Source organism: Cebus imitator, unplaced genomic scaffold, assembly GCF_001604975.1.
Source record: "Cebus imitator isolate Cc_AM_T3 unplaced genomic scaffold, Cebus_imitator-1.0 Scaffold23, whole genome shotgun sequence".
Lineage (NCBI taxonomy): Eukaryota > Metazoa > Chordata > Mammalia > Primates > Cebidae > Cebus > Cebus imitator.
In genome coordinates this window covers 2239562-2262190 of record NW_016107338.1, presented here as the reverse complement: position 1 = coordinate 2262190, position 22629 = coordinate 2239562, and the positions used below count along the sequence as shown (strand labels likewise).

Genomic DNA, 22629 nt, shown 5'->3' with positions numbered 1-22629 from the left:
CCTTCACATTCGTTGGAACTAAGCCTCAGAACGCTGGGCTCCTGGCTGCTCTGGGTCCCTGCCAGCACCTTTGATCTCACTGGGTCTTCTGTTCTGAGATGCCCCTGGCCCTGGGGATTTCTGTAGGAAGGTGCAAGTGTCTAGGGAAGGTGAAGGGACAAAGGCGGCCAAGGCAAGGGACTATCTAGAGTAGATTGGCACCTGGGCTCATGCAAGAAGCTGCACCTCTCATTTTTCCTCTAGAAGGAGGTGGGGGGAATTGAAGAGTGACCTTATGGAGAAGGAGGCAGCTGGAATGCTCCCTCCTGAAAGTTTCAACCTGGCCAGCCTCCTCTAGTGGTCGCCAGGTCTTGCATCCTCTCTGCCCTGAGTCACTTTCTTGTGGCCTCCCCGCCTCTGCTGCTCTTATGGTGTGTCTCATTCTGCCTGTCCCTCTCTTTTAGCCTGCTTGCATGTCACTTATTTTCTCATGACATCCTAAGCTGAAGAGCCCTGAGGTTACGTTCTGTGTGCGCACCCGCCCCAGCCGGCCTTCTTTGCATTTCCTCTTATGGACACTTGGTGGCAGTATTATCCAAGCTGTGAGCCATATTTGATTTGGCCGTCTCTAAGGCAGGAGGGTGTGAGAGTGTGCGCGACTGTGCGCTTCATGGTATGGAAGAAAGAAAAGGTAGGTGATTGTAGGGAAGGACAGGAGGTTTTCAAATAACTTTTTTTTTTCTGAATTCAAGAATGAAACCCATTAACTGCAGGAAAAAATTGAAAAAAATCAGAGAAAAGGAAAAGAGCAAAAACTCCCACTGAACCACATTCTGTACCCTGCACCACCCTGGAGAGAATTACTGATCAATTGGTTTGTGTTTCCTTCTAGGATGTTTTCTCTCCTTAGCGCTCACTACCCCATTACCTCCCCTCTTACACTTGCTGGGAAAAAGTAATGAAAATGTTGATTTTCATTATTCAAGGATTCTGTGTTTGCCAATTTGCCTACTCACTAAAATGTATCTTCAAGCCCCAAATCAACACTTGTGGCACTTCTGTGATGATTTGTGGACACTTTCAGGGCCTTGAAAATTTGAGTCTCCGGCATGTATGTTGGTTGCTGAGGTTGAACAAGGTGAGTCTGCCTCTCTGCTCCAACTCTCATGGAGTAATGTGTGTCCATGATCAAAGAACACGTATTTACTCCATGAGAGTTTAAACAGGGAGGCAGAGAGTCTCAAAGCATGATACTACACAGGACATGTATCAAAGGACACAGAAAAAATACGTGTCCTTTGATACGTGTCCTGTTTAGTCTCATGTTTTTCACATTTTTGTGACTTGTTGGTGACTTTGGTGTTCAAAATGGCCCCAAATGTTGTACTAAAGTGCTGTCTGGCGTTCCTAAGCTCAAAAGGGCTGTGATGTGCTTTACGGAGGAAGTGCGTGTGTTAGGTAAGCTTCATGCAGGCATGAGTCACAGTGCCGCTGGCTGAGTTCAACGCTGATAACTCAGCAGTATCTATTAAGCAAGGCGTCCTTCAGTGGCAACACACATAAACCAAGATGACATATTGATCAGTTGACAAAAACATTGTGACAGAGGCTGGCAGGAATTTAACCCTGCTTCTCCTCTGGGGTAATAAGTCAGCATTCACTAATTCAGGGTTCATGACGACCCTGTTATTGTAACTACCATAAATAACGAGAATTAACTATATATTTGCAGGTTGGTAAACTGCTTGTGTTGTCTCATGTTTTCTCAGGTTATTAAATAGTCTTTGAAATGATTTTTTTAATGGCTGCATAATATTCTGTCAGATGAGTATACCACAACATTTAACCTATTTTTGGATGATATAATTCCAATTTTCCAACGTTGTGACAAACATCAGCATACAGGAATTTTTGTCCACACTCCGATTGATTTTCTATGGGGAAGTTTTTAGAATTTGGGTTGCTAAGCCAGAGGGCTTATTTTTAAGTGTTTGGTACAGAAGGCCAAATAGCCTTCCAGAGAGGGTGTGCTAATCATACTCCACTGGGGAGTGAAGGAAGGTAAAGAAAAAAGGTGAAGGAAGAAAAAAAGAAGCGGAGGAAGAGGAAGCAGCAGCACGGTGTGGCCCTGGCTGAGTGTCTGTGGGTGGAACAGGAAGGGGGAGGCCGCCAGGGATCTCCGGGGCCAAAGGCGATGCTGGCTGGGGTGTGGCTGATGGACCAGGTGCTATTCAAGCCCCTAGACCCCCATCCCAGTGAAGGCAGCCAGGTGGAAGTATTTGTGATGGAGGAGGCCCAGATGCCTGGGGTGGGGCTGAAGCAGCCCGCATGTATCTTGTGTGCGTCGGGGCAACCTGTGCCTTCTTATTCCAGGGACCTGGGACGGTGTTGGTGGGCCTCTCAGCAGGATCTTGTTAAAGTGTCTTTTATTTTAAAATTTTGTTTATCTTATTTTTGAATTAGGTAGTACATTTATTCTATATACTGTATACATTTATTCTACCTATCATCTATCTGTCTGCCTGTCTGTCATTCTATTAATCAATCATGAAAAATCTCCCTCTTGCTCTGTACCTCATCCGACAATCAATCAATCCATTCATTTCTTCCTTTTCAAAGAAAACCACTGTAATTAGTTTCTTTTATATTATTCTGGTTTTGTGATACACATGTAAGCAAATATGGCTATAGTTTCTTTTTTTTTTTTTTTTTTTGGAAATGGAGTCTCACCTTAAGTAGCCCAAGCTGGAGTGCAGTGGCATGATCTTGGCTCGTTGCAGCCTCCACCTCCCAGGTTCAGGCGATTCTCATGCTTCAGCCTCCCAAATAGCTGGTACTATAGGCACGTGCCACCACTCCCAGCTAATTTTTGTATTTTTAGTAGAGATGGGGTTTCGCCACACTATCCAGGCTGGTCTTGAACTTCTGACCTCAAGTGATCCACCTGCCTCGGCCTTCCAAAGTGCTAGGATAGCAGGCATGAGCCACTTTGCCCGGCCGACTATAGATTTTGCTCTTTTACCTTTTAACACACATGGCTGCGCATCACACTCACCGCTCTGTGCCTTGCTTTTTTCACTTATAACTTGGAGATTGTTTCATGTCACTACCTAGAGCCATCCTCATTCTGTTTGAGAGCTGCCTAGTACTCCATTGCGTGGATGGGCCATGCTTGATTTAACCTGTTCTCCATTGGAGGACACATGGGTTGTTCCAAGTCCTTATGAGTTCAAGCCACGCTGCAGTGGATAGGCTCACACATATGCCATTCCTCACATGTGCAAGTTTTTCTGTAGGATAGGTGTTTAGAGGTAGAACTGATAGGTCAGTTGAAATTACATTATGCATTTGAAATTACAATAGATAGTGGCCAATTGTCCTCTGGAGGGGGCAAACTATTTTGTTTTCTCACCAGCAAAACATGAGCAGGCAGTTTTCCCATAGCCTTGCCAAGAGTGGTCTGTCAGACTTTAGAGATGTGCATGAATCTGATGGGTGAGAAAAGGTATTTTGTTGGTTTTCTTTGTGTTTATTGATGAGTGGGATGAAGCATCTTTTCATGTGACTGGAGGCCTTGCGTCTTCGTTCTGTGAACTGTCTCTGCCACTCTTTGCTCTCTCTTCCATTGGATTGGATCGTTGGTCTCTCTTCTTTCCCTCCTCCCCTCTTTGCTAACACAAGGGCCAAATCCCGGCACTCAGCCCTGCACCCAGCCCTGTGTGGCCTTTGTCTGGGGCTCTTTTTTACAGGGAGGTGGGGGAAGGTGGGGGCAGGGGCCAGCGCTGAGTGGACCAGGAATGGAGACATCATCCTCACCCCTGGGGTCCTGAAGTCTCTGATTTAAGACACATGCACATTAAATGAGATAATGCACATAAAATACTTAGCACATTGCAGAGCTTACCATGGTAAATGCTCTGAAAAGGCTGCTCATTATTTTCATGTGTAGAACATGGAAATTGACCAGGGTCCGTGTATCTGCAACTGAGTCTTTACATGCTGCCCCTGTGTGTGGGTACAGAATGCCCTGGGATTGTCTAAGGCGCCTGGTGTTCCCCATGGACTCCAAGGCCAGGGCCGGCCCATGAGCTGCTCATTTGGATCTGGTTTCCACACCTTTGAGGTTTCTTATTTGTGGAAAGCCTGGTCCTTAGGGCAGTGCTGGTCGGAGGCAGACTGTGGCTTATAGGGTTTCTATCTTCACTGAATTTTCTTTCACTCTCCAACATCTGTGCATGGCTCCCCTCGCCCATCTCTGATCTCCTAGTGCTCACAGTCTTCCTACATGGTGAATGATCTGGGCTCGTTGTCAAAAGAGCCCCCTGGGCCATAAAGGCCTCTGGGAAAGCCAGTCTGGACTGGACTCAGGGCTCCCACATTTTGGGTCATGGCCATAATGGGAAGTATGGAGGGGGATTTTCAGCCAGAGGTGTGAGTTAAGGGTAGAAGGGCTGTGGCATTCAGGCAACCCATCCCACCCTACCCACTCCCCAGCTCTGGGTCTGACCTTCCATTGAGCTTCCTCTCTGCAAAGATTCCCTGTGTCTGAGCCCCCTGCACTAGGCCCCAACCCCAGGGTCTTACACCTAGCCCTAAGGGCAGCCAGCATGGCAGAGAATGGCCACTGCCTGGCATGGAGGCCCCGTGGGGACCCCAGAGTTCCCATGGAGCTCGGTCCACTTGTTCCCTCCCTGTGACTTCTAGCTCTGCAGCAAGATCTTGGAGAAGACGGCCAACCCTCAGTGGAACCAGAACATCACGCTGCCTGCCATGGTGAGTCCCCCGCCCCCTGCACACCCAAGGAGGCTCCTGGGGCTCTGGGCTTCAGAAGGTTCAGGGCTCCTGCCTCCCCAGCATCTGCTGGCTAGGGGTGGGGAGGGGCTGTTATTTCTTCAAAAGGACTCTTCTCTCAACAAGGCTTTATTCCCTCCTCAGTTTCCCTCCATGTGCGAAAAAATGAGGATTCGAGTCATAGACTGGTGAGTTCTGAGTCGTGGAGTCTTTAGTGCGGGCTGTCCTGAGGGGGCACTGGGTCCTTCAGTTCCATTCGGCTAGTGACTGGTAGCGAGAGTGTGAGGGAGGAGTTTCAGGAGAGGTAATATCCCCTGGGGGTAGCCAGGGATGGAGAGGACGTGGGCAGTTCCTGGGAAGCTTACTCACACCTGCTTGCCGGGAGGTAGGCAGATAAGGAGGACCAGCTGGGATTGGCTGTGAGGAATCATCTCTGAGGGCAGGAGGAGCTGGGAAGCTTCCTGGAGGAGATGGGGCAGGTGATAGCCCAGCAGGAGGAGTGGGGTTTTGCTAAGCTCAGGATGAGGACATTCCAGTGAGGAGAGGCTCACAAACCAAGGCGAGGGGCTGGAAAGAGCAGAGCTTCGGGGAGGATGGGCTGCAGTCCCCACCTGGGGTGGTGGGATGAAGAGGTGGCGTCCCCAGGCTGGAGGAGTGGACCAGATTGCCTGAGCAGTGGACACCATGGCAGCTGTGCAGCAGGTGAGGACAGCAGCCTGCGGGCATCTTAGAAAGATCACAGCATCCATACTTGTTGAGCACCTACTATACACCAGACCCGGTTCCCAGCAAGCACCCTACACGAGTCGTCTCATCTGACCATCAACTCACCGACATAATTCACAGATGAGAAGCAGGTTGGGAAAGATTGAGTGACCTGCCTGAGCTGACAGCTAGTTGGAAAGTAGCTGAGGCCAGGCTTGAACCCAAGCCTGCTGTTTCCAAAGCCTGTGTTCTTAACCACGAGCCCATGCCACCTCCTGCTAGTTGAGGGGAGCTCTCTCACGCTGGAGGGGAACATTCGGGGTCCACATGTGTGATCTCAGGGCTCTGGGCTTCCCAAAAAGAGAGAGTTGTCCTTTCTTTGCCCCCAAGAAGTCTTGGCTGTGTGGTTCCCCAGCGTGTTCTCCTTTGGTCTCATGCCTTTGACACCCCCAACCAGGAGGATAATGAAAGACTAGGGAAAAACCCCCAGGCCACAGAGCCATTAAGCTGTGTGCCAGTTCCCCAGGCCTAAAGAAAACAGCTTGTGAGAATTAGAGAGGAAAGAGGGCCGCCAGCAGGGCCTGTGAGGGAGAGGCTTCGAGGGCAGTGACCACGGGTATGTACCGCGGGGAAGCGGTTTGGAGGAAGGATGTACTTTACATCCCAGAATGATCTCTTCATCTCAGCTCTCCATATGTGCGCTCCGACTGCGCGCGATGAGCTGTGCGTGTCCTCGCGTGTTTGCGCATGTGGACATGTGTGGGTGCGGCTCTCTCCTCTGTTGTGGATGTGTCTGGCCTGAGTCCGGGTGAGCTGTGTCAAAGGCATCAGCGTACTGTACAATCCAAACACATTACAGAATCTGGCGGTTGCATCTCTGGTTTGGGTTGAAGTGGCATTTTTATTGTGAGTCTATTTTCAGACTTGCTGTATTTTCCAAAAGCAACCCCAAGCCCCAAAACCCAACTCTTGGCCAGAAAGCATTCTGCTGCTTCAAGTTCCTCTCCAGAAGAGTGCTTTCTTCCCAGAAAATGCAGATAAGCTCTTGTTATTACCTGAATCCTGGAAATAGGATATAGTCCATATGGCCTTTTCTCTGTAACTTAATCTTCCATTTAATTCTTCAGAAATTCCTTTTTCATTAAAAAACCAAACAGAAAAAAACCCCAAACCACCCCCTACCTCCATAAAGCAAAATCTCTCTCCTCCCACCCTCCTTACCTCCTCTCTCAATTCAGGGAAGGCCAGAGGTCAGAAGTCCAATTCCTTTTCAAGTGCTGGTCTTTTCTAGGGTTTGGCCATGAAGACAGTGTACAAATCCCATCAGCTGTCAGTCATCTGGTGTTAATCTCATTGTAAAATATTCCAGGAAATTTTTACTTTTCAGTTCTTTTTTTTTTTTTTTTTTTTTTTTTTGATGGAGTTTTGCTCTTGTCGCCCAGGCTGGAGTGCAATGGCTCGATCTTGGCTCACTGCAACCTCTGCTTCCCGTGTTCAGATGATTCTCCTGCCTCAGCCTCCTGACTAGCAGAAATTACAGGCGCACACCACCATGCCTGGCTAATTTGCATATTTGTAATGGAAACGGGGTTCCACCATGTTGGCCAGGAAGGTCTTGAATTCCTTGGCCTTCCAAAGTGCTGGGATTACAGGCATCAGCCACCGTGATCGGCTTCGCAGTTCTTATTAACATCATTCACCTGGAAACATGATGATCTGTGCTGACAATTCATTCTTTCTAATGTAGCGCCGGTGATGGAAAACTTTAAAATCAAAGCTTAGTCACCTCCCTGGGAAATACAAAGAGGAAGGAAGGAACAGCAGAGATTGGGCAGAGATTAGGGTACCTCACAAGGTTAGGATTTCAAAGAAAAATCAAAGCACCATGCCAGGGTGTGCCTTTCACGGTGGGGCTGGGATGTGTCGTCTGGAGCTGCACATGGCTAAATGACTCACAGCAGGAGCACCAAGAAGAAGCGGAGAATACACAGGAGAAACTTCCTGAAGGAGATGGGTCCTGCCCAGCCCAGTGTCTCTTAGCCTCTGCACCATTTGCATTTGGAGCTAGAATATTCTTTGTTGCAGGGGTTCTCGACCTAGTGGTTTTGACCCCAGGTCTAGCCTACCTGGGAAGCAGCAGGTGGCTGGAATCAAGGCTCTGGTTTTCACGTCAGCATGTCTGGCCTCAAATCCCAGCTTTGCCATCTTGGCAAATTATTTAACCTTCTCAGCCTCAGCTTTCTCATCTGAATTTGGTGCTAATTGTACCTATCTGATAGTGCTGATGTGAGATTAAGCGGGTTAAGTCACTTGATGGTTTTAGCACAGTGTTTGGCTCTTAGTAGGTGCTCAATAAATGTTAGCTATTACTGCTTATTATTATCAAGGGAGGCAGGAGTGGGATTCAGAGGGAGGGTCTGCACAGGATGTAGTTGGCTAATAGGTGAATCGATCAGTTAGCCTCCTTGAGCTCCTACCCACTGTCCCCTACACTGGTTGGGGAGCTGAGAAGCGTCCCCCTGGAAGCAGGCCCTGTGCCGTGCAGGAGCACTGGACCAGGAATCAGGACGCCAGGGCTTCCGTCCTGGTCTTGCCCTCCCTCCCCTTGGGCAAGTACCTACGTGGCTTTGAGCCTCAGTTTTCTCACTGGTGCAGCAGAGATAATAAAAAAAGTGCCTATTTCTCAAGGCTGTGTGAGCCTCCTGAGTGATAAAGGCTAAAACTGCTCCGTTACATACAAAGTCAGATACAAAAAGGAATTATGTATTACCATTAGCTACTGTGAGACTGTGGCCTTGGAGATAGTTTCTTCCTGGTCACCTAGTTTTCTCCTTAATCTGAACATTTCTTTAGCTCCTGGAGCCTCTCAGCTCTTGCTGGGTCTGGGAATCTGGCTCCCTGAGCAGTCTCCCCAGTTCCTGGCCCTGCCTCCTTGCCTCTGGCCTTCTCCCTGTCAGCCTGCAGATGTGTCTACAGAGATCCAGGCTGGCGTCCCAGGCTTGGGTGGCTAATGGGATGCTGGTGGTTGGTGAGATGAACTAGTTCCCTCTTGGAGAGTCTTGGTCAAGCCTTCTGTGCAGACTCATCATCCCTCGGATTACCAGGCCTCAGTGACATACCAAAGTAAAGACCAGGAGCCTCCCCTACCCCGTCCCATTATGTCACTGAGGCGGCACCCTTCCTGGGTGGGCTGTGGCCTGCAGTTCCTTTCCTGTGTTCAGGCCCCCTCTGCTCCCTTGTTCCAGGGACCGCCTCACTCACAACGACATCGTGGCCACCACCTACCTGAGTATGTCGAAAATCTCTGCTCCTGGAGGAGAAATAGAAGGTATGTTCCTCCTTTGTTCTGCCCTTTGGCCCCCTGTGCTCTCCCCTGTCCTACCTATCCAGCTTACACCTCTAGTTTTGAGAGTTTGCAGAAAAGGGGAGATTATAAGGCCTTTGTTGCCCATTTTCCACTGAGAAGGGCTCTGGCAATGAAAGCGATGTCTTGCAGACGTTTAGGGTTCTCTACACTTGGATTGTGGGATATGCCACCGAAAGGTACAAAGGGGATAATTCCCTCCTGCAGATAATATTGGCTGGCAGCCAGGCCATCCATTAGGTTCTGCATTGGCTGGCTATGCTCTAGCAGTTTCAACAGCTATTGAAAGAGCTCTCATTGGTCTATTAAAAAAGTAACTGATCATCATTTTGTAAATTTTTTTTTTTTTTGAGATGGAGTCTCGCTCCCATCATGCAGGCTGGAGTGCAGTGGCACAATCTCAGCTCACTGCAATTTCCACCTCCCCAGTTCAAGTGATTCTCTTGCCTCAGCCTCCCAAGCAGCTGGGATTACAGGTGTGCACCACCACGCCCGGCTAACTTTTTTTTTGGTATTTTTAGTAGAGACGGGCTTTTGCCAGGTTGGCTAAGCTGGTCTTGAACTCCTGACCTCAGGTGATCCACCCATCTCGGCCTCCCAAAGTGCTAGGATTACAGGTGTGAGCCACTGCACCTGGTCATAAAATTTTAAATAAAGAAACAATCTGAAAGAAGAATACAAAATTTACCTAAAATTACCCATAATTCCACCCCTCCAGACAAGAACTGTTAGCACTCTGAGACCTTTCTGTATATATGTATGTAGGTATATATGTATATATCTGTTCATGCATGTAAGGTGTGTATATATAATACATGGATATGTGTATATATACATTAGAACAAATTATTTTGAAAATTGCTTTTTGACACTTGAAAATACAACATGGATATCTTTTCATGTTATTAAATGTTCTTCTATAATACAATTTTAAATGAATACACATATTCCATTGTGTGAATGTATCATGATCCACCTTAACTAGTTAATAATGAATATGTAGGTGTTTTCAAATGTTTCCACATTAAAAGCAACTAAATTGGCAATGAATATTTCTGTAGTTGAATATTCATACAAGTCATGAGTTTCCTTTTGGGTAAATACCTACAATTGGAATTGCTGTGTGAAAGGATTTCAACATTGTTAAGGCTTTTGCTATATATCAAAATTGCCCTTCAGAAAAGGCTGAACTACTTTATACTCACATCATGGCCCTAAGCTTATTTTGCTAGACCTTCCCAACACAGGGTAAAATAATAATAATATAAAAGAACTTTGTTAATTTGATAGGTGGAAATGGTATTTCATTGTTGCCTTAATTTTCATTTTATTGATAGCTGATGAAGTTGACCGATGTAAACTTGAAAGTATTTGAATAATTATATTTATATATAACATATGTTTATATAATTTTTATTTATTCTATTATAAATGTCCTATTTAAGTTCCTGGTCCATATAAGGGGATATTTATCTTTTTCTCATAGTTTTGTAAGAGTTCTGTATATATATATGGATATTAACTTTTCCTCTGTCATGTATGTAGTGAATAATTCTTGTTGGCTTTATTTTACCAATTAATAGTTTTTGACCTATAGCAATTTAGAATTTTTATGTAGCCAAATCTGTTAGCTTTTTCCTTAGGGAATAAGGCAGGGATCTAATACTACTTTTTTAAAAATTGTTCTTTGGTGATACAAACACCGTATTTTGAGTAATCTTTTCCCTATATTGTGAAATGCTGCCTTTATCACCTACTAAATTCCTAAATGTGTTCTTGGGCCTGTTTGTCTATTATCTTCAATTGGTATGTCTGCTTATTATTTCTTTGGTTTTGATATCTGCGTTATGCTGGCTCTGTAAAATTAATTGTAAAGATTTAAAGTCTTCTCTAACATCTGGAACAGTTTATATAACATAAGAACACAGTCTTTTGAGGGTTTGAAATAATTCACCCATAAAACCATTTGGGCTGGGTGCCCTTTTTGAGTGGGTATAGTAATAGCTCTTTAAAAACTTTTCAATTTCTCCTGTGATGATTATTATTTTTAGTCTGTTGCTTTTACTCTAGTCAATTTTGATAATTTGTATTTTCCTAGAAAAGCATCCATTACATTGAGGTCTAATTTATTTCCATGGTGTTGTACAGAGCAAATTTTGATAATTTAAATCATTATCTCTACCTGTGGTGTTTTCCTTTTTTCTTATTTCTAATGCAATGTATTTGAGTTTTTCTTTTTTTCTTGATTAGCCTGGTTAGAAATTTATTTTAAAACTTTGTTGGACTTTTAATCTTTGCACTCTTTAACTCTCTTTAGACTTATTTTATTGTTTTCTTCTTGAACTTTCTGGCTGCTTGTGTTTAAACATTTCTTATTTAAATAATGAAAGTATTGTCTCTGCCTTATATGTCATGTTCAAACCTTAAGTTTCAGCAGACCCTAAGGTTATATTTAATTCTATTAATTTTTTTACATTTAAATATTTGATCTATTTGGATTTTAGTGTATTTTCTGAGAGCAGTCTGATTTGATTCTTTCATAGTCTATTTTTTTCCTGACTAGATGTTGCTCATAGGAATTTTTTTTCTTATAGTTTAGAAAATTATTTTGATCTATCTTGGTACAGGACACTTTCCATTGAATTTTGTCTGAGACATGATGAATTCTTAAATCTGAGTTGAGGAATGTTTTTAAAAGATTCTGACATTATGCCATGGACAGCTGAAGGCAGAGTGGGGGAGAGCTCCAGCTCTCAACCGGCCACCTTGGGTTCAAATGCTCTTGGCTCTGCTTCTTTGTAACTGAGTTGCTCCAGTTTCCGTAAAACAGGGCTCTTACAAGTCCCAGCCCTCATAAGGTGGTTGTAAAAATCCTGAAATTATGAAGGTAAGGTTCTTATAGTGTCTGGTACACAATAACCCTAAAACAACATTTGCTGTTTATTGTCATTAAGATGGGCTTTCTATGTTGCTAATCTGATATTTTTCTGTACCAATTCTGCCTTTTCCTGCTTCATATGTGGTTTAAAATGGACTGTTACATTTGTAGTTTTTTTGTCAACCCTTCTTTTTCCCCGTCACTCCTTTTATATTTTCCTTTACTTCTTTGCTCCTTGTCTGTTCTCCCGGAAGTTCTCCCTTGTTCCACAAAAGGTACATCTTCTTGTACTCTACTGAGGATTCCAAATCATTTTCTGCGATATGCAGATGAATGCTTTCCTGAATCTTACGGATGTGGTTTCCATATCCTGGTTGGCTCTCTGCCCTCTCTCTGCTTTACTCAGTTTCCCGCAAGCTCTGTTTAGTGTTGGTGTCTCCCACAGACACGGCGTGTGGGTCTCTCTCTGCCCGTCCATCTCCTCGGACCTTTAGCTGGAGGACAGGTTAACGTGCCCAGTTTCTGGCCGACTCTATCCACTGCTCTTGAAGTTGGTGATTGTCTCCAGAGTTTAGATCTCTAGGAGAATTTCTAGTTCTTCTTCTTCTAGAAGAGGAGACTGGAGAGGATACCATCTTAAAAAAAGTTACTCTTTTTTTTTTTTTTTTGAGTTGGAGTCTTGTTCTTTTCACCCAGGCTGGAATGCTGTGGCGTGATTTTGGCTCACTGCAACCTCTGCCTCCTAGATTCAAGTGACTCTCTGCTTCAGCCTCCCAAATAGCCAGGATTACAGGTGCGCGCCACCACACCTGGCACATTTTTTGTGCTTTTAGTAGAGATGGGTTTTCACCATGTTGGTCAGGCTGGTCTTGAACTCTTGACCTCAGGTGATCCACCCGCCTCGGCCTCCCAAATGTTACATGATTTTTAAGCAAGACATTGTTAGCTTAGAGTCCAGCTGCTTGATGTCCTCATGTCCTTCCATAAATATAGGCAGCTATCAGAGGCATATACCTGACATTGTTCTTCATTCACTTCATTCTTTTAGGAGATGTTTATTGAGCATTTGCCTGTGCCAGGGGCTGCGCACAGAGGATTGAACAAAATATTCTTGGTCTCGCCCTCAGGGAACTTACAGTCCTGGCAGGTGACAAACAAGTAGACAAATAACAATGTGGGTATAAGTTGTGTTAAGTGCCCTGGAAGAAAAGGATGTGCATAACGAAAGAGAATAACAGAGGAAGGGATACCTGTTTCCACCTGGTGGGGTCAAGGAAGACTTCTAGGAGGAGTCTTAGGCTGCCAGAGGGGAAGCCACCAGCACGTGAGGAGTAGGTAGGAAGGAGTTCAAGGCAGAGGTGATGACATATTCCAAGGCCATGTGGCAAGAAAGAAATGACAAGACTGGTTTGGCTGAGTTCTCTGAAACATTTAAAGAGCAACTTTTGGCCGGGTGCAGTGGCTCACGCCTGTAATCCTAGTATTTTAGGAGGCGGAGGCAGGTGGGTTGCCTGAGTTCAGGAGTTCGAGACCAGCTTGGGCAACATGGTGAAACCCCATCTCTACTAAAATACAAAAAATCAGCCAAGTGTGGAGGCAGGCGCCTGTAATCCCAGCTGCTGGGAGGCTGAGATAGGAGAATCCCTTGAACCTAAGAGGCGGAGGTTGCAGTGAGCAGTAATAGCGCCAGTGCACTCCAGCCTGGGCATCAGAGCGAGACTCTGTCTCAAAAAACAAAACAAAACAACACAAAAAGCAACTTTTAATTATGGAAAATGTCAAGGATGCACACAAGTAGAGAATTGTACAATGAGCTCCCAGGCCCTCCCTGAGCTTCCACATATAGCTACTCTCTGCCTTCTGATTTCCTTGCTGGGATGCAGGGCTGGTGGATACACAGAAACCACCTTCTCGCAGGCACTGAGAACCTGCTCTTCCTGCCCCAGCCCCTCCCTTCCTTGCTGTGGGAGCAACCTGTTCCGGGATGTGGCCCCTTCATTAACAGCTGTTCAGGTAATTTCTGTGAAAGTAGAGAGATTTGGGGGTGGTAATGCAGAGAGGGTCACCTCTCAGGTCAGCACTCTTGGTATGGAAGGAAACTCATCTTCAGTTTTCTGATTGGCGCTGTCCCTGTCTCTCAGTCCAGGGCAGACACTGGTGGAGGCACAGTGTGACATTTCTGACTGTTTTCCGACAGCCGTATCTCATGAGGCTGCAGCTGTGCCTGCCACCAGTCCTTCCACCCCTGCCGTCCGCCCCCCGGCCCCACAGAGAGTTCGCATCCCTCGACCCGACTTCATTTCTATTCTGTGTGAGCCCTCACCTTTCTCTGTTGTCCCCACGAGTGTGTTGATGGAAGGGGAGAAAGATGTTATGTGGCCACTAGATGGTGCTCAGGTCACGGGCAACCCCACGAACTTCGGGAGGCATTCAAAGTAGGGACCACCTTCCATCACAGATGGTTCTGGAAATAAATGAGAATCTTCTTGCAACCAGCTAACCAGTTTTGAATATGCAGTTAAATAGCGTGATCTAAGTGACCTTGAAAGAGTTAAACTCGTGCATCCAACTGGAGCTGTCCTTACTGGCTCTCGGACTCTCCTGTCCGGTTCCTGCAGCGGTGGGTCCCTTTCTGGGGCCAGGGCCTCTCTCTGGCCCTGAGGTCGGGCCCTGGCCTGGCTCCGGCCAAGCCTCCCCCTCGGGGAGGCTTGTTGTCTGTGGCCCCCTCGGATCACGTCGCTCTGACTTTCAGCCCTTTCATGTTGTTTCCCCACGTTGCGGGTTTCCAGCCCCTCGGGGCAGTAGACGACACTGCTATTTCCTCACTGCTCTCAAAGCCCAAATGAAACTGAACTGTAAAAACAAGTTCTTTCTCTGTATTTCCCCGCCTCAGGGTTCACCAGATGATTTGGTTCAACTAGGAGTTTTTGTTTTTCTGTTTTTGTTTTTGTTTCCAGTGAGGACAAGACCTAACGCTAACCTCTTAAACACCTCTGCCCGCAAGTTTGCCTGGGCACACTAGAGTGTTCCTTGGACCCTGTGCTCCGAAGTATTAAGCAAGAATTTTGTTTTTTAAAAAAGAGTGCTTTCCTTAGAAGCTGTAGGTCTTTTGAAAGGTAACAGGCACAGGATCTCTGTGAAACTTATGGATTCTTTGATAACTTTATACATAGGAAACTCATGCTCCATAAATAGCACTTGTATCCTAGGGTTTTCCATAGCTAAAAAATCCAAAGTTAGTTTCCTTTTGTCTCTGGAATGTAGATGATGCTGATTTCCCAGCAGTTTTCAGTTTCTCCTCTTGCCTGGCACAAGTGAGAGTCAGGCAGCCAGCCGCCATGGGCTTGGGGATGTGCGGAGAAGCAGAGTGAGCTGGCAGGGCAGACCCAAGGTGACGACCTCAGCTTCTTCACGTGCATCCTGGGAGCTGTGTGCAGGGCTGGGGCTTGTGGCTCACTGGGCTGGGAGGTCCTGCTCTCTATCGCCTTCACCTTACCCCAGGTGAGGCAGCGGGGCTTCACTGCTCTGGCCATAGAACTGGGAGCATTCATCTGTGCTTTGGATTTCCACAGCCCCAGCTCCCTGGGCTGAGGGAAAACACAATAAAACAAACACTTGTGTTTTGGCAGAAGGGTGATGAGGACTAAATAGAGGCTTTGTCTTGGGTGGCTTCACTGGTCAATGTGCCCTTGAGCTGTCTGCAGACTTAGGGGTGAGAGAGCCCGGGATGGGCCTTCACACCCAGACTGTGATCACACCCAGAGACTGTGATCCGCCCCCCAAGTCAGGAGTCATTGACCTAAGACATCAGCAGGGCTGTGTCTTATTACGCACTCCCAGTGCCTCATTCTGTACCTGGTCAGGTTTGCTGAATGAACAAATGAATGAAAGAATGGGTGAATTAGGCCAGGCGTGCTGGCTCACACCTGCAATCCCAGCACTTTGGGAGGCCGAGGCGGGTGGATCACCTGAGGCTCAGGAGTTTGAGACCAGCCTGGCCAACATGGTGAAACCCCATCTCTACTAAAAAGACAAAAAACAGCTGGGTGTGGTGGCGGGTGCCTGTAATCCCAGCTACTTGGGATGCTGAGGCAGGAGAATTGCTTAAACCTGGGAGGTGGAGGTTGCAGTGAGCTGAGATGGTACCACTACACTCCAGCCTGGGTGTGACAGAATGAGACACTGTCTCAAAAATAAATGAATGAATAAATAAATAAATAGAAAGAATGGGTGAATTAATGAAAAGCTGTGGCTGGGAAGCAGGCTGCTCCACAGCCACCTACTAGGTCCTCTGAGCTACCAGAGGCATGTGTTGGTCAGATGGCTGGTGAGATTAGGGGACATCTGCGTCTGGACTGGGCACCAGTCTGCAGCCAGAATTCAAAATCAGTCTGGGTGGGAAGCCGATTTTGCTGTTGTAAGAAGCACATGGGGGTTGGAACTGTGACCTTGGCCTCATTAGCCCGAGATAACGGGCCAGGCCTGTTAGTAATCATTTAGAAGGAGCTTAAAATGGAATCTGTTTCCTTCCGGTGGTCCCAGCCACTGCGCTCCTTGGGTCTGCAGCTGTGCCCTCTTGCTGTCGTAGAAAGCTCCTCGCGACCAGAGCCCTGGCTCGCCCATGGAAGGAAACCTGTTTCTTCGGGTACGAAGTGGCCATGGGCTTTGATCTCCGCAGCCCTGGTGTCTGCCGGCTGGCACTCATAGCTGAGGCCTGGCTGAGGAGGGCTGGGGGGCTGGGCCCGGCGTACTTGCTGCCTCTGCCTTGTCCTCACTCCGGACGGCCATGCTTTCTTCTCTCATCTTCACTCTTTCTCTGTTTCTTTGTGCATTCTTCCTTCACAAAGTTTTCCTCAGCCTTTGACTTCTGACTGCAGTCATGGAGCTAAGGGAAAAACAGGGGTTTTCTGGAGAACAGCAGCAGGTAAAGGTGAAGAAGGAAGGGAGGTAACCAGTAAGTTCACCCACCACGCCCCGGGTGGGCACATGGCCTCAGACTGCTTTACACGTTGCTGTTGGAGAAGGAGAATGGGAAGGTCAGATTTGGGAGGCGGAGGAAATCAGAAGAGAGGACAGTGGAGGAAGATGGAAGGGTGTCTGCTGCCTCGGCATCGCGTACCTGCCTAGCAGCGAGGGACAGATTCGGAGTGCATACGTGCCAGAGCATTCCCTTCCTTGCTTCTCTTATCTCTAGACGTTCCTTACCAACATTTAGGGGCACACCCAAATGTGTAGCGTCTTTAGATTGTGGACGGCATCTGGCTCTGTGCTTCCCTGAAAGCGGCATGTGTCAGAAGCCAGATGCCAGTGCCTGCTGTTGTGAAAATGCAACGTGGAGCCCTCAGGGGCGATCCTGGACTCGGCCACTAGGTGGAGATGTTGTGCCTTGAAATGTCCCTGGTTCGCACACCCGATCCCAAGCGCGACCTGCCTTCGGGATTGGAGTGTGGGCTGCGCCTCGCTGCTCCTCACTCTGGCCCCTTGTGTCTTCCCACCCTTCTGTTGTCTGTACTTTGTTTTCTTCACTTATCTGTCTATCATATGAAAAAGCACATTTTCTTTTCTGAATTATTTCTTGAGTGTATTGAATCCAGTTTCGGGTCCAATTTTCAACTGGTCAGTGGAACACACAGATTGATGGGCAGGCCAGCGGGGACCCCCAGGGCTCACAGGGTGTTGGGGGCTGTGTCTCGAGGGGCTGTGATGATTTAGTTTGTGATAAATTCACAGCTGGGCAGAGGGTGGGGCCTTGGGCCACATCTGTTTCACACCCGGGAGCTGTCTTTCCATCTGTCTGTCTGCCAGCTTTCCATCCACAGCCCGTTCACGTAACCAGTCCTCCTTCCAGCCATGCCCACCCTAACCCCTGTTCCATTTCTTTACGCTTCAGAGGAGCCTGCAGGTGCCATCAAGCCTTCGCAAGCCTCAGACCGTACGTTGCTGTCAGCTTGGGGACAACCAGGGGAGCGGGGCCTTGGGGTTTTGGTGGGAGGGATGAGGGTGCTGGAGGTGTGGGGGTTTTGATTTGCCTGAAGTGGGAATGAGATTCCCCCACGGCCCCTGGACTTACCTTTGCTGTCACCTCCCAGCCTCTGTGGAGTGTGTGAACCGTTCGAAATGCTTTGAGACCAACTTCCTCCCACCTCCCCAAACCCTTCCTAAGTGGGCCAGACTTGGGCTGATGCTCAAGTGAGACTGCTCTGTCTGGTAGTAACAGAGGGTTTGGAGTGAGGCAGGCATGGGGGTCTAGAGTAGGGCAGGCATGGGGGTCTGGAGTGGGGCAGGGGGAGTGTGAGGTGTTTCGGGGCCAGGAGGAGCCCAAGGGGAGTTAAAAACTCTTGGGCTTGACATCTCCAAAGTAAATCATAATTGAGATGATTAACACAAATAAATAGTAATGCTCCTATGAGCCCTTCTGCCTGGGCCTCCCACCTCTCCTGAAGGCCCTCGCCCTGTCTGTGCTGGGGTCTAGGAGAGGGAAGGTGTTGAAGCTCTTTGCTGAGAGGGGAGGTGTGGCTCCAGCTTTCTGGCCCCTCCCTGTCCTGGCCCGTTCCGTTCCTCATCCCTAGGGTCTCGGAAGGGCTGGACTCACAGTGCCTGATCTTAGGTCTGGCTCAAACGCTTCTGTGCTGAGGCCATTTGTTTTGTCCCTGCTTTGGCCCATCCTCGTGAGGATTGACTGGGTTGTTCCAGAGGGTTCCCGTCTCTGGCCCTGCTTTCCACCTTTGGCATTTTGGAAACAGCTTCTTCCCTATTCCTCTGAAGGGGACACTGTGGCATTTTAGGATCTTCAGAGTAGGACAGTAAAGCCCCATCTGGGAAACTCAGCTGTGAGCTGGAAAGTGATGTTAGCAAAAGAGAACCTCCAAAAAAGGACAGAAAGGATGTAAAGAGATTTCCCCTCCTCATGAGTGTAATTCTCGAACTCTCCTCTGATCCGTTCTGTTGAAAAACTGTTCTTTGCACACCGTGTGTGGGGAGGAGATTCTGGGATGAGGCAAGGCTGTGAGGGCACAAGGCGTGTGCCTGGGGGCTGCCCCATGGAGGAGGAATGTCTAGCTAGCTCCATCCCTGGCCTCCTGGGAGTTGGTCTCTCTGATTACCAGGCTCCAGGCCTCTCAGCCCCTCCCCATTGGCTGCAGGGTCTGCCGTGCCTAGAGAAGCATAGGATGGAGAGCAGATGCGGGACTTGGGGGGTGGGGTTGGGGAGGGGCACAAGCAGTGGAGGGGCCCAAACCCCAGCTTTGTGTGCTGGCCGAGTGCATGAGCTTTGAGGTGACACCATTCTGGGCCCTGCCACCTTGTTGTCCTGTATTTCTTTGCATCTTTGAGCCTCAGTTTCCTCATCTGTAAAATGGGACTAATAAAAATAATAAAAATATGATTGCATCTCAGCATGCTGGTGAGGAGGAAAGAGACTTAGGGGACCGCATGAGAGCTATCGCCCATGTCGTTGTTCTTTATATGCTGACAGGAGCTGCAGCTGGTGCATGTCAGGGGAACTGAGGGCCAGGGGTGGGCTCAGGTTGGAAGATGGCTGGGTTGAGCATTGGGAAGCCCCACTGGGTTGACCCCTCTGATTTCCACTTATGTCTCCCAGTGGATGACCACCTGGGCTTCCTCCCCACTTTCGGGCCCTGCTACGTCAACCTCTATGGCAGTCCCAGAGAGTTCACAGGCTTCCCGGACCCCTACGCAGAGCTCAACATGGGCAAGGTGAGCTAGCTGGAGCCCTGGCAAGGGTAGGATGCCAGATGCCCAGGTCCCTCAGGAGCCCAGGCCTGCATGCAGGGTCTTCCAGCCCGGCCTGGGGGCCGGCGACCAGGCAGCCACCCCCTCAGGGAACTCTCCTTCTGCCCCTTGACTCTGCTCCTCCCCGAGTGCCAGTCTGATCCTTTCATGTTTCCGGTCCTGAAGCACCCAGGCTCCATCTCTGTCTTTGTCTCTTGGGCTGGGTTGGCATCTGGCACTGTCTATCCAGGTGGCTTGTCATATCCCCGAACTCTCTGGCCATGCTTTCCTCATCTGTGGGGGATGAGATTGGCTCAGAGACCTCCTGGGGGCCTGGGAGATGAGCCACCTGAGGGCCAGAGGGTGCCCCTTTCCTTCCCCTCCTCCCCTCTGTCTCCCCTGCATCTGGTGACCTGACCTCCCTGGCAGGGGGAAGGTGTAGCTTATCGTGGCCGGGTTCTGCTCTCCCTGGAGACCAAGCTGGTGGAGCACAGCGAGCAGAAGGTGGAGGACCTTCCTGTGGATGACATCCTTCGGGTGGAGGTGAGGGGCGTGGCTCTGGGTGGGAGCTGGGTGTCGGGGCGGGGAAGGGTTGGCCACACTGGAACTGACCTTGAGGTGTCATGGCAGAGGGGGTACTCAGCTCTGTCTGCACATATTGTGCTTTTACCTCTCTGGGCCTCAGCTCTCAGCTGTAATGTGGGAGCAAATCACACCTGCCCTACCTCCCTGGAGGGATGATCAGAGACTCAGAGAAGATAAATGAAAATATTTTGAAAGTCTAGAGCTTGATGCAAAACAGATGTGATTTTATAATAATAACGTAAGGATAGCTATTAATCAAATAGGCACTGGCCATGTACCAGGCACTGTGCTACGGACACTCCTGACGTTATTGACTCCTCCCAGCGCCATGAGGTGGCTGCCGTTATTATTATAATCCCTATTTCACAGATGAAGAAACAGGCTCAGATATATCAGAGCGATATATGGTAGAGCTGGCCCTTGCGTCCAGGAGGCAGCGGTGCGGAGTCTGTGTGGCGCTTTAAGCTCTTACGGTGGTCAGATGGCTCTGGTTTGAATCCTGGCTCTAGCACTTACCAGTTGCATCAATTTCCCTATCTATCTGGAAAGTGGGGGTAATAATTATACTTATAAGATGGTTGTGAGAATTAAGGAAATTAATATACCTATACAGTAAGCACTTACTAAGTGCTGGCTGTTGCTGCTATTTACATTCTCCTGACACCCAATTGTCTGAGCCCTCTTCTCTCAATCATAGGATTGAGTTCCTGCCCTGTGCCCAGTGCCTGGAGGGGACAATGAGACCCTTTCATCCCAGGCATATGACAGTGGCAGCCCTGTGTACCCTGCAGAGCTGGCTGCTGGGGGGTGACCCTGAGTGGCGTGGGGCAGGAGCTCCAGGCAGGTGCCTGGTGGCTTAGAGCTTTCAGCCCTCTGAATGGTAGACAAGGTCAGGGTTGCCCCTAGGGGTCATGGGAGACACCACTCCACTGACGTGGTGGTGCTATTGCTGCTGGTTTGGATTAGGGGGCAGCTTGACCTCAGAGGAGCATGTCTTACTAGGGAAACGTGGCCAGACCCACGTTGGAGAGAGCTTGTTCAGTTAGCAGTGAAATCTGGATGCTGTTTCTTTCTTGGGCTACTTGCCGCCCGGCAGTCTACCCAGAAGTCATTGGGTGCCGGTTATGGCCAGGGCCTGCCAGACACATGTCCCTTCCCCAGTGCGGGTGCCTTTCTTTGCTCCTCCTGTGACCCTCTGGCCTGGTCTCTGCCCTCAGAAGTACCTTCGGAGGCGCAAGTACTCCCTGTTTGCAGCCTTCTACTCGGCCACCATGCTGCAGGATGTGGATGACGCTGTCCAGTTTGAGGTCAGCATTGGGAACTACGGGAACAAGTTCGACACGACCTGCCTGCCGCTGGCCTCCACCACTCAGTACAGCCGCGCAGTGTTTGACGGTGAGGCAGCGTTGCTGGCTGGGACCCCGATGACAGGATTATAGGGCAGGGGCTGCAGCTCTGTGGAAAGCTGCCGGAGACTACTCAAAGGCCCGGGCCCTAACAAACCTGTTCCAGGCCTCTCCATGCTCTCCTCCAGGCAAGGGGCCTGGCCACTCGTGCCCGTAGATGCGGCTCCTGGGACCAGCCGTGGTCAGCATTGACCTGACCCAGCCTATCATTTCAAGGAGTCTGCTGGCCTTGGCTTGGACGCCTTAGGGAGTGTGGCCTTGGGTTTCCCAGGGCAGTTCTAACAGCTCCTCAGTTTTGGCATGCCCAGGAGCCCCAATGAGGGCTACAGGTGTCTGCTGAACTCACAAAGGGAGCTCAGGCCCCTTTTTCAGAGAATGGGTAACTTGGGTCATACCATGTGTGTCCAACGGGGTTCTTAGATGGGAAGGGTGAGCAGGTGCCTATCTCTCTCCCACCTGTGGTCCCCTTCCCAGCTCTGCAGTCCTAGCTCTGGCACTCCCAGCACCCCATCCCACCCACCCTCCAATCCTGGCACAGCACTCAGACCTGTCTCTCCATTCCAGGGTGCCACTACTACTACCTACCCTGGGGTAACGTGAAGCCTGTGGTGGTACTGTCATCCTACTGGGAGGACATCAGCCATAGAATCGAGACTCAGAACCAGCTCCTTGGGATTGCTGACCGGCTGGTGAGCGAAAACTTGCCTCAAACCTGCACACGCCGTGCATGCCCCTGCTACCCCCGCCGCGTGGGGGTGTCTCAGACCTGCCACCCACGGTGCACGCACTGACATGTGGCTGTGCCTACTGACCTTTGTGGGCTGGTAGCCTCGGTGTCCTGGCCATGCCAGGCTTGCAGTCCTGTCCTGCATGCTTGGAAGAGAAGAGAGAGGATGTGAGCAACCTGAGGCCTCCACTGTGCTGTGGGACACAGAGCAAGGGATCGGAGGGAAAACCTGTGCATCATGGCAGGGCACCACCTGGCTCTCGCTCGCTCACTCACTCATCACAGGCCTTTGGACTCTTAATGCATGCAAATGCTTATTCTAGAAACTTCTAGCCAGAAGCTAGAGGCTAGAGATGAACAAAGAGCTGGCCCTGTCTTCAGGAAGTCAGTTTATTAGGAAAGGTCATAGGCTCACTTGTGCCTCTCCTACAGGGCTTTCCAAACTTAGGTACAGGTGACACTC

The 22629-nt window shown here is 49.0% G+C and overlaps 1 protein-coding gene across 27 annotated transcripts in view; it reads left to right on the top strand.

Annotated features, from left to right (window-relative positions):
• DYSF (dysferlin) overlaps positions 1–22629 on the top strand; it is a 231859-nt gene that overhangs the window by 78403 nt on the left and 130827 nt on the right. For 18 of the 27 annotated variants that reach the window (XM_037736130.1, XM_037736135.1, XM_037736134.1 and 15 more), the window contains 8 exons: positions 4684–4752; positions 4915–4958; positions 8721–8803; positions 17608–17649; positions 19318–19433; positions 19878–19991; positions 21251–21428; positions 22004–22128. In XM_037736130.1, coding sequence (XP_037592058.1) covers positions 4684–4752; positions 4915–4958; positions 8721–8803; positions 17608–17649; positions 19318–19433; positions 19878–19991; positions 21251–21428; positions 22004–22128 — 771 coding nt within the window. The remainder of the gene's footprint in view (positions 1–4683; positions 4753–4914; positions 4959–8720; positions 8804–17607; positions 17650–19317; positions 19434–19877; positions 19992–21250; positions 21429–22003; positions 22129–22629) is intronic. The other 9 variants (XM_017521989.2, XM_017521985.2, XM_017521983.2 and 6 more) reach the window with 1 other exon arrangement.